An 11109-nucleotide genomic window follows, 5' to 3' on the forward strand; every position below is an offset into this window, starting at 1 on the left:
ATACATAGTACTATCTATCACCGCACAAGCCGGGAGACCGGGCGTCGTGGGAGGGATCGACCGTACCAAGTCACTCTCGCTTGCTTTTCCTTTTGACCATGTCACCGCTGGTTCAATCTTAAAATAATCTAATATCCTCGTGCCGCCCCAGAGCTAAGTCGATAGTTCTGCCCTACGAAACAGCCCCATACATACATTCATACATCATACATACATACATACATAGTACCTGCTCTTGGTCACTCTCATGCTCCCAGACAAGACTTCTACTATCAACTCCTTGCATCACATCACTCAGTAGCCTCAAGGCCTAAATGATACTCTTCTTCCTTCCTCCACTCAAGGCTAGGACCAACTATAACAAACAAGCTCTACACTAAAGCATTGAGTTTTGCTGTCACCAAAATCGGACGTCAGGTTTCCTGGCTTCTGCTGCAGGCTCGGATCCAACTGACACCTGCTCACCTGAACTTGATACAGACGGAAAGCTCAAGGGGCGGAATCACCATGGCGAGGAACCCAGCATCGAGATCCCGCGGCCATGGAATGGCTGATGCGGGAAAGGCTAACGACACGCCGTTCCCGACGAGGCAGATGCTAGTATTGGCAATCTGCCGGATCTGTGAACCTATTGCTTTCATGGGTATCTTTCCCTACATCTACTTCATGGTCCAGGACTTTCACATGACGGACGACAAGAGCAAGATATCGTTCTATGCTGGCATGATTACTTCAGCCTTCACCTTTGCCGAATTCTCCACTGGTGTTCTTTGGGGACGCTTGAGCGACAGGATTGGCCGCAAACCAGTCTTGCTCACAGGCTTGATGGGAACTGCCATTAGTGTCTTGGTGTTTGGTTTCTCCCAGAATCTGTACGTTGCTTTGGCAGCACGAGCCATCGGTGGACTTCTGAACGGCAACATGGGCGTGCTGCAGTCGACAGTAGCCGAATTGGTCACGAATAAGGAGCATCAGCCTCGGGCTTACACTATCATGCCCGTGGTATGGTGCGTAGGATCGATCGTGGGACCAATGATCGGAGGAGCACTGGCAAAGCCGTGTGAGACGTATCCCAGCGTATTCGAGCATGGGACAGTATGGGACAGATATCCCTACCTGTTGCCCAACTTGTTCAGCGCCGTGGTATGCGTGGTTGGTGTTGTCAACGGGATCTTGTTCTTGGAGGAGACTCACTCGGCAAAGAAGCAGTACCGAGACCGCGGCCTTGAAGTCGGAAACTGGATTCTATCGAAATTTACGTTTGGAAGGGCAGCAGCAGATACGACCCCGGATCAACTGAAGTACGATGAGTGGTCCGAAGCGCGACCGCTCCTCGAGGAACAGTTGCCTGGATACCGCACTACAGACAACTCCCCTGAGAACTCGCCACGCCTGTTGACTGCGCAGTCTGCCGAGGAACCGCAGGAGTCTCTCGACTTGGACGACACTTATCAGCCCACCTCAAAAATCTTCACCAGACCTGTCGTGCTGAATGTTGTTGCGTTTGGCATCCTGGCTTTGTGAGTACTCTAGCCCTTCCAAATCGAAGAAGCAGAAGAAGGCAGAGGACGAAGACTAACAGCAGCACAGCCACACTATGACCTTTGACTCGCTGTTTCCGGTGTTTCTGAGCACACCCCATTCAGAGCGGCACGATATGGCCCTTCCATTCAAGTTCGCTGATGGTCTCGCACTTCCGCAGCAAACGATCGGTGTGATCTTGAGCGCCCAGGGCATCTACTCGCTTCTGATCAACATGGCTGTGGTACCGTGGGCCATCAAGCGCTTTGGGCCATTGCACCTGTTCCGGTTCTTGGCGGCAACATACTTCCTCCTGTACCTTGTAACACCATACATCGTTTTGCTTCCCGATACCCTCCGAATGGTGGGCATTTATGTTATTTTGATTTGGAAGTGTACCTTTTCCAACATGGCGTACCCCAGCAACGCCATCCTCACAGCGAACTCGGCCCCGAGCCAGCACGTCCTCGGCTCTATCAATGGGGTCGCCGCTTCTACGGCCAGTCTCTGCCGAGGTTTCGGCCCCCTCGTCTCCGGTATGCTCTATGCCATTGGCCTTCAGACCGGCTACTCGGGGCTTGCCTGGTGGTGCAGCGCGCTGGTCGCCGTGGGTGGTGCCGTCGTGGCTTCACGCATCCCGGAGCAGCGCGTGCTGAACGAGAAGAGCCGCCAGGATGTGGAAGCGCAGGAACCTGCACAGCCGTGATACTCGCGCCCCGAAGCCAGCAACAGAATAGAATGGATCGGCAAGCATACCTCGGAGTTTGGGGATCAGCGCATCGCAGCGGCAAGCAATACTGGACTCATGTTTTGAGATTTGGCGTACTTCAATCTTTTTTTGGGATGATTTTGGGACAGTCCGGGTGATGGACGCGTTACAGAAGCGAGCTACGAGCTGCCTGCGGATATCGGGTTTTCAAGTAAATGCATTGGCAAGGAAACGGAGTCACGACAAGATATCAGGGAATATCAGGAAGCATCGGGACATAAACAGGACAACCCCGGGCGTTGGGGCATGAGAACGACATGAGATTTATCAGAGGGAAACAAAGATGGGGGCAACTCTTCTACATCGCTGCTCGAGATACCACTGGGATTCACTTCACAGGACGAAGCAGGCGAGGAAAGCGGACTGTTTATCGGCTGGGGATTTTGATTGCATCAAGCGGCGCCTGTCACTTTAGATATCATTTGATTTTGTTGTTGGTGTTTGTTCTCGCTTATAGAAGACACAAATCATGTACCTTGACTTTCTGCTTCTCAGTATCGCACAAATACAAGTGAGCTCGGCCTAAGCCTGAGGATCAGACCAAGAAGGAAGCCGGAAAATGGGCACTTTGTACGTGACTCCCGTACTGCTTGACCGTCTCCCTCCGCACCCTATTGGCCTGGCCAAGGACATGGCCCGGGGTTGATTGTTTCCGATACCCCGGGAAGGTGTTACGGCCTGTCTGGCATAATGCTCAACCGGTCGGCCCAATGTGTGTATAGGTTCAGGTGGATGAAGAGCCAATAGGGTGCCGATGCGGCTACTCGAGTAGGAAGGCTGGGTCACGGCTGGCCGGCCGCAAGGCAAGGCATCTCGCCAAGACGTGGCCGACGTGGGGTTTGGTCTGGAAATGGAGGGGGTTAGGGATGGGATCGCTAAGTTCCCTGCGGAGGGGGTGGGCGGCGGCGAGCGCTATGCCGCTTCCGACAGGCATCGCGGACGGCCGAGCTGCTGATTCGTCGGCTGGTCCTTATCAACCGCCGGCCAGCGAGGCAGATGGGGACCGATTGCTCGAAAATATTTGCTGTGGTTTTGGGTCGTCCTGCGATGCTTATCGTGAGCTAGAGCTAGAGCTGGAACTAGAGGCAGACAGACGGTGGTGAAGTCCAGCCGTTGGTAGACGGACGGACGCAGCAAGAAGAAGACGGGCACTGCGCGCGCGAGGAGGAGAAACCACGCCGCTCACACCGTGTTTCCTGTTCCGCTGCCGCTGCCGCTGCCGCTGACTACCAGGTGGGACAAATCGAAACCTTGACGAGCCAACGCGTAGTCGCATAGCACATGCAATCCCTGGCGTACGAGCTGCCCATATTAATTTTCCTCAGCCTCCATCCAGCTGCTCCTCGCTCGTGTCTGCATCTGATAGGTATCGAGGCCTCACCTCTTCTCGCCTTCCCCGCATCGACGGCCTGTCTCACATAGAGGTCCCCGAGTCGCTCGCTGCTGCGCTGCCCATCCATCTACCACGGCTGCCATCCGCGCGGGGCTGGACGACCTCGCCAATGTTCCGATAGCTCGGCGATGGAGCATCTGTGCCTCGGTGCTTGTGAATAGATAGGTGGCTGCCCACTAAGCAAGCACGCCGTTCCCTGACCGCCGGGCGTGAGCGCCATACCTCGGACGAAGCTTCACGAGCAGTGCCGGCTGCGCGCGCGCGACCGACGGCAGAGCTCGAGGTCGTCTAAGAAGCAAGAAGCAAGAAGCAAGAAGCAAGAAGCAAGAAGCGAAGCGAGGCGAAACAATCCCCCCTCCGCCCATTTGGCCCGGCGACAAGGAGGCGCAAGCAACCCAAAAAGCAACGGCCAAGATGCCGCCGCACTCCCCGCCGTCGCCGAACCCGTCTCCATCGCACCCGAGCAAGCGCGCCCGGCAGTCATCCCCGGAGAGGGACTCGCCGAACTCTGCGCCCACCGCGGCCGGTCCAGCGTCGCCCAGCACTGTAGAGACGCCAATTGAGGCCACCGCCGCCGCCGCCGGCCAGGCCTCGTCCAACAAGGTCGGCCAGAGCAGCAACTTCCGCAACGTGAGCGCCTGCAACCGCTGCCGCCTCCGCAAGAACCGCTGCGACCAGAACCTGCCGAGCTGCGCCAGCTGCGAGAAGGCAAAGGTCTCGTGCGTGGGCTACGACCCCATCACCAAGAAGGAGATCCCCCGAAGGTACGCTGCTGCCCCTCTGTTTCCGTCCACCCAAGGACTCGGTCTAACCCGGACGCTCCAAATATAGCTATGTCTACTACCTAGAGACCCGCGTCGGCCAGCTCGAGGCCCTTCTCCGCGCCAACAACCTCTCGTTCCCGCCCGCCGAGGAGCTCGAACACTGCTCGAAGCCGGGGACCGAGGGCGCGCCAGATACGGCGTCCAAGGACGGCAGCTACCAGTCGTCTCCTGTGACCGCGAGTCGCCATGGCCACAGCCATTCCAGGTCGCATAATAACGGAGACGAGCGCGAGCGGCCGCACAAGGCCATGCGGCCTTCTGGCATCTCTGGCGGCAGGCATCTCGGATCCACCAATGGCATATCCTTCGCCCGCGTCGTCTATGCAGCCGTGCAATCTACGGTCGGCGACCACAAGTCGCAATCCGAAAAGGCCGGCCTGAGGCCGTATAAGCCGCTCGCCGGCAGCGGTGCCGACGCGTCCGGCACGTCGATGCGAGACTCCTTCTTCGGCCTGCACACCCGGCCCACGATCAACCCGGCCAAGTTCCCGGACAGGGACCTCGCCAGCAAGCTGGTCAACATCTACTTCGAGCATGCGAACCCGCAGATTCCCGTGCTGCACCGCGTCGAGTTCATGCAGATGTTTGATCTGGCGTTTGCCGACGAGGGCAGGATACGGGGGCCACGCGAGCTGTATATGCTGAACATGGTGTTTGCCATAGGCAAGGGCATCTTCCAGTCCGCCTCTTCCAAGAACACCGACGGGGACCGGATGCCCACAGAGGCACAGCCCGAGGAGTACCATGCAAGTGCCATCGTGCACCTCGAGGCTTGTCTGAGTAATAGCGGCGGTGGCCTGGAAGAGTTGCAAGCTGTTCTGCTGTTGGCCAATTTTGCGCTGCTCCGTCCGGTGCCGCCTGGCCTATGGTGAGTTTCTATCTAGACCCAGCTACCCTTGACCACGAACTAATGAACTCTTCTCTGCTAGGTATATTGTTGGAGTTGCTGTTCGCCTTGCAGTTGATTTGGGGCTGTATGTGGAGGATGCAAAGGACAGCACAAATGCCTCCGAACCCGAAAGCTCGTTAGATCCCCAGCTGCAGGATGCACATATTCGGCAAAGGGGGCGACGCGAATACCATCGTGATCTACGGAGGAGACTTTGGTGGTGCACATATTCTCTGGACCGGCTTGTCAGCACCTGCGTTGGCAGGCCGTTTGGCGTTTCAGACCAAGTTGTCACGACCGAGTTCCCGACGCTTCTGGACGACAGCTACATCACGTCCAACGGTTTCATGCGGCCTATGACTAATTCAGAACCAAGCTACAAGCAGGTGGCTTACCACTATTTCCGGCTTCGGCTGCTCCAGTCCGAGGTCTTGCAAGTCCTGCAGTATCAGCAGACCCAACTTGCAAGGGCCAGCGGGCAAAACCAACGAAACAAATATATGCACACACAATTACCTTCTCCGTTCCTGAACAAGTTCGACTCGTTCCGGTCATGGAGGATGGACATTGATAGGCGATTATACGAATGGAAGAACTCGGCGCCTACCAAGATCGAGTCAGGGGTGCAGTTCTCGACCGAGTTCTTCGACTTGAACTACTGGCAGGCTGTAATTTTACTCTACCGGCAAAGTCTGGAAGTGCCCGAGATGTTCGAGAGCGAGTATAACACCTCGAAAGAAGTGAACAGTCCTTCGATCTTCCCGCCTGAAGTCGGAGGCGATGCTGAGAGGGTGCATATGAAGGTTGCAGAGGCTGGCCAGAAGATCATTCGCATTTATCGGCAATTGCATCTTGTAGGATTGGTAAACTTCACATATCTGGCGACTCACCACCTGTTCATGGCGGGTATCTCATATCTGTATGCCATATGGCACTCTCCGTTGGTACGGAGCCGCTTGGTAAGTTTCCAACCATGCATCAACCGACGTTTGCGAGCGCGGACTAATACATTCTTGACAGAGCATGGATGAGGTTGACTTCACAATATTAGCAGCAACCTCTGTCTTCACGGATCTCATTGAGAAATGTCCACCAGCAGAGGCCTGCCGAGACGCGTTTGACCGCACCGCCAAGGCCACCGTGAAGATGGCGACTCATAACGGGGGTTTCGGTCAAGCGGCGATGCCGTCGAACCCTCGACCAAGAGGAAGCTATGATTACCTCACAGCACGCGAGGCAACATCGAACAGACACCGGCAGCAGCAGCAACAACAGCAGCAACGATTGCAATTAGAGCAATCGGCCCCTTTATCTTCACAATCACCATACGACATGGCTGGGTACTCATCGAATCATAGGACACCGCAGGTGCCCCCGATCCAGACCAGCCCTTTTGCCCTCACCATGCCGAACATAAAGACGGAGAATGACGGCTATTCCATGATGCGAGCTATGCCAGGACCCGGCCAAGGCGTAGCTGGTGGCGTATCAGAGGACCCCGACAACGCGTCCATTGACCCCATCCTCCTCCCCTCGCCAAGCGCCGCCCAGCAGCAGGCGCAGTCGCCCATCTCCGGGACCAGCATGACCCCGGTGTCGACGAACAATGCCGGGGCCGGGGCTGCAGGCATCAACAACTTCATGCGCTCGCCGTCGGCCATGAACCCGAACACGCCCGGCCAGCTCAGCCTCTCGGGCCTGCAGGAGATGGAGTTCATGCAGAACGTCCAGGGCTCGGGCGGCCTGGACGGCGACTTTGCCGGCGACGGGCAGATGGACCTCGGGTTCGGGTTTGGCTGGGACGGCATGCATCAGGATTACAACGACTCGCAGCAGGTCGACCTGCTCGACGGGTTCTGGTTTGGCGGCCAGCAGAGCGGGGGCAATGGCGGAAACATGTCGTAAAACTATCGCGGAATGTGCCCATGCCACAATTCTAGCAAACGTATGTTGGAGTACGGAAGGAAATCAGTAGCTGTCTACTTAGCCGGCGTACTGGCTGCAAAGGGCTCATGCATGAGGACCGCGGGAGGAAATATAGAACAGCGCGAATACCCCAGATGGAAGTTACTTTCTTGACTTCGCCCATGCAAGCTTATCGTTCTCGAATTCGGCAGAAGGAACTAAATCACAAATATCCAAAGAGGGTAGGCGGGCACGGTGTATGCAATTTACCTATCTATGAATCCCGTCTATGTCAAGGCCTATCGTACAGGCGTTGCATCTGTTTCGCCAATATTCTCATCGGGCTTACGATATTCAAGCATCCAGTCCTAAATAATACTATCACATCCCCAACGGAAAAGAAAATAATGAGACAACACCGTAACGTAACTTGCTAGGCAGGGACCCTGCACCAAGGATTAACTTTCCGCTCCTAGCGTTATACTGATATCAATACGCCGTTGAGAACATCTCCTGTAAGCCAATGTGGAAGCGTTTTCAAATGACGCCGAATGATGAGTCGGTGTCTGCCCTTGCACAATGGCGCTTGATGGTTCGGAAGCTATCAAGCAGCCTGACCTAATCTTCATATATACTCATATCGTCCCAATCAGACGGAAGCGGTGCAAGCCGCGTCCATCTTGGCTGCAATGCCGGTCGAGGGGTGGTCTTCGTGGGCGTCGGGCAGTCCCCGGCCGCATTTTCCTTGTCACCCTCAGTCGACCTGTAAGTTCCTCGGTCTGTCTCCAACACAGGGGTGTGGCTGTTTGGAATTTCGTGCTGAGAAGTACTTGTCCCACTCCCAGTACCTTGACAGCCCTCCATCTGGTCTTGAGACTGATACGGTTTGCTGGGCAAGGTAGTAATCACACTGTCGCAGAGTTCATCTTTTCCCATGCCTATAGAAGCAAGGGTATCGTCTCCATAATTACTGGGTTCCATGGCTGTAGAATCCTCCATGAAAGATTCATCGGGGTCACCGGATGCAGTTGTTCCTGATGATTTATGGTCTTCAAGCTCGACGCCGTTGTAGGCCCCAGTATATCCCCTGGTGGACGTGTTCGAATCATCGTCGCTTCGGATCTCAGTAGCAGCAGATCCGTCGGCTTCATGGGTGCTCTTCTCCTCAGTATCTGCTGTACTGGAGGAGTTTGGGATGACGATATAATCATCATGACCATTTATGGCAGTGTCGGTGTTGCGCAGAGATGACAGCGCCAGGTTAAGTTCTTCAGCGACTGTGCGAGGATCAATGTAGGTTGGAGAAGCATTAGCTTCGTCGCCATAGTCACTCCAGCCCATGAAGGAGTTTGCATGGTCAGTCTCAACGGCGGACGAGTCGTGGTAGATTGGCTGCGACCATGCAGAACCCTCATTGAGTTGTTTCGGGTAGGCCTGGTGTTGAATTTTCTCGTCCACGTCGGCCACGACAGGGTATTCGTTGCTGCGGACACGAAATCCACTCGTTTGAGCGAGGTTTTCTTTGTCATCAAGGTCCGGTGGCACGTTCTTTGAACCAGACAGCTCAGTCTGTGGGAATTCAGGAGGCGAGCCCAAGAAACTCATTCGATGTTCGGAGCCAAGGTCAAGGTCATGATGAATGCTTGCAAGCCTCTCCCACTCCTTAGGAACCGGAATACCTGAGATATGGCAGATTCGCATTGGAAGTCTGGGTATTCCATTACTAATAGCATCGCGATTCTGATGAGCAGTAGACCATTCGCGTTCATTGGTGTCAACTGGCGGAAATTTAGGCTGGAGTTTGTGAAAAGCTGCCCGATTCCTTGCTTTCGCATCTTTGAGCATGTCACGTATGGGAAGATCGGAGTCGATGTCATCGTTGGTTGCGGAGGCCCAGATAGTTGCGTTTGCCGGTCCTAACTCTGAAGGTGGTACCAGAGTTTGGCTTGAGCGGTGTCTACCACGAGCCCTAGGCTCGCTATCATCAAGATTATCCACCTTCAATGAGTCCCCTAAGAAGCCATTGTTGCTATGTCTTGGCGAATGTTGAGACACGGTGGAGCTTGTGGTTGCACTCAAGATTTGTCCTGACAGTTCTCTGGCTGGTTCGCTCATCATCCGACCAACCTCTTTTCTAAATCTCTCAAGGCACTTGCTGTGACTCGAAACCATTTCCAGCGCGGAATTAAGCATCTGTTCTTGCCTAGCCAGGATTTCAACGAATGGCCTTGAGTCTAGCGTATCTGCTGCGGTCGGAAGGACGCTGTATGTCTCTTGATCGTGACATATATTTCGTGGGTCCCCAAACCTCTTGTGAACTTGTCTGCCTTTGTCCTCCTGCGGCTTACAGCCAATTTCCGGCTGCAGGAGAGTTCCCTCCTGAGAGATTTTGGTAGAGCCTTGGTCATAGTCTCTGAGTAGCTTCTCTTGAACGCGTATATGTTCAAATTGGGAATTAAATGCTGCCTTATCCCAATAGCCCTGTGTCAAGCCATGGTTGATGCGGTCCAAAGCGTGCGATTGGAGCCGAGATGATGGAAACGATCTCATGGAAGGAGAAGCAGTCACATTCGTGTGCGGAATCGCCATTGAAGATGGACTCAATTTGGTATATGCGGATGTGTGGGATCTGTGTGACGGCCGGTCCAGCAAGCCAAGCATTCTCGACTCGTCTGATGTGGGTTTCAGCTCCTGGTTTGATAAGACTTTGACCGAGACACTCGGAATGGAGGCGGCGAGAGCATCCTACTGTCTCTTTCCAGATTTACCCCATTGAGGTACCTCCTTGACGAAGTATTCGTGAATGGCGGTGACTGGCCAGAAGAAGACAACGCCGAGCACGCAGAGAACTGTGGCAAAGACCTGCCAGCCGAACCATATGAGACTAGCTCCCCACGGAGCAATGAACTTGAGAAAGTCATTAACTTGGTAATTATCCTCTTGACCGCGAATGAAGTAGCGAGTAGAGACAGTCTGGTCTCCAGGAGCAACGGGACTGTTATTGGGAAGTTGACGTCCATCCTGGTCGACAGGCCGCGAGACAAGGTGCAAGACGGTGACCAGTTTGACGTGGGATTGCCACAGAGAGAATGGAATAAACCAAAGTGTGAAAGTCTGATGGATCGTGGCATAGAGCAGGCTGTTGCGCTGATCGAAGACGGCTGAGTCGACCCTGATGTCGATCTGGGGACTCAGGATGCGATACCACTGATAAACGAACTTGAGCAACCAGCGAGAGTTGAATTCGCCCTTGATCAAGGGCAGCTCCACGCCGGAGAACGAGGGCACCCGACAGAAGGGGTGAACGAAGTAAGCATCTGGGGTGAAATAGTCATCGAGGGCGGCCTCCTGTTCTGACTGGGTCCTGGCGCACAGGGCCTCGATAACGCCTCCGATCTGGTGCACCGGACGGTCCATGATTTGCAAATGGAGAACTGAAAAGGCAACAAGTAACAAGAACGATTGATTCAAATCAGGACGGGTGTATGGGTTGTATGTATGTGATTTTGAATGGGCTCAACGGGTCGTCGTGCTCTTACAGAATTCGGGGATTGGAAGAAGGCTGAAGCTACAGCGGCTGAGGCCATGATGTCATTGGTCTGGCGGCGGACGGGTCGCCCCGGCCTTGCCAGCATGTGAAAGCCCATCCCACCCACACTATAGTGCCCATCAGCGTGAAAAAGCGCCTGCAACAGCCGGTTTCCGAGACGAATGCCATAGTTCCTCTGCAGTGCCTGCCGTTAGTATGATACTGGTTTCGGATGGGCCGAGGCATCCGCACAACAGTCCTCGTCCCTCTTGGAGCGGG

General features: G+C 54.8%; 3 protein-coding genes across 3 annotated transcripts; 2 read left to right on the forward strand and 1 right to left on the reverse strand.

Annotated features, from left to right (window-relative positions):
• Positions 1-507: 507 nt before the first annotated feature.
• JN550_002198 (uncharacterized protein) lies at positions 508-2227 on the forward strand (the record flags this gene model as incomplete). Its single annotated transcript, XM_049313467.1, has 2 exons — positions 508-1520; positions 1591-2227. The coding sequence occupies 2 exons, from the start codon at positions 508-510 to the stop codon at positions 2225-2227; spliced, it is 1650 nt and encodes a 549-aa protein (XP_049175489.1).
• A 1870-nt stretch (positions 2228-4097) lies between these two features.
• JN550_002199 (uncharacterized protein) lies at positions 4098-7301 on the forward strand (the record flags this gene model as incomplete). The annotated part of the gene is made up of 4 exons (XM_049313468.1): positions 4098-4447; positions 4515-5375; positions 5437-6355; positions 6417-7301. 4 exons carry the CDS (start codon positions 4098-4100, stop codon positions 7299-7301), a joined length of 3015 nt encoding a protein of 1004 aa, XP_049175490.1.
• Positions 7302-7919: 618 nt separating this feature from the next.
• On the reverse strand, positions 7920-10718 carry JN550_002200 (uncharacterized protein; the record flags this gene model as incomplete). The annotated part of the gene is made up of 2 exons (XM_049313470.1): positions 7920-9973; positions 10070-10718. The coding sequence occupies 2 exons, from the start codon at positions 10716-10718 to the stop codon at positions 7920-7922; spliced, it is 2703 nt and encodes a 900-aa protein (XP_049175491.1).
• Between the last annotated feature and the right edge of the window lie 391 nt (positions 10719-11109).

This window comes from Neoarthrinium moseri (genome assembly GCF_022829205.1).
Source record: "Neoarthrinium moseri strain CBS 164.80 chromosome Unknown scaffold5_Wmoseri_CBS_16480, whole genome shotgun sequence".
NCBI lineage: Eukaryota > Fungi > Ascomycota > Sordariomycetes > Amphisphaeriales > Apiosporaceae > Neoarthrinium > Neoarthrinium moseri.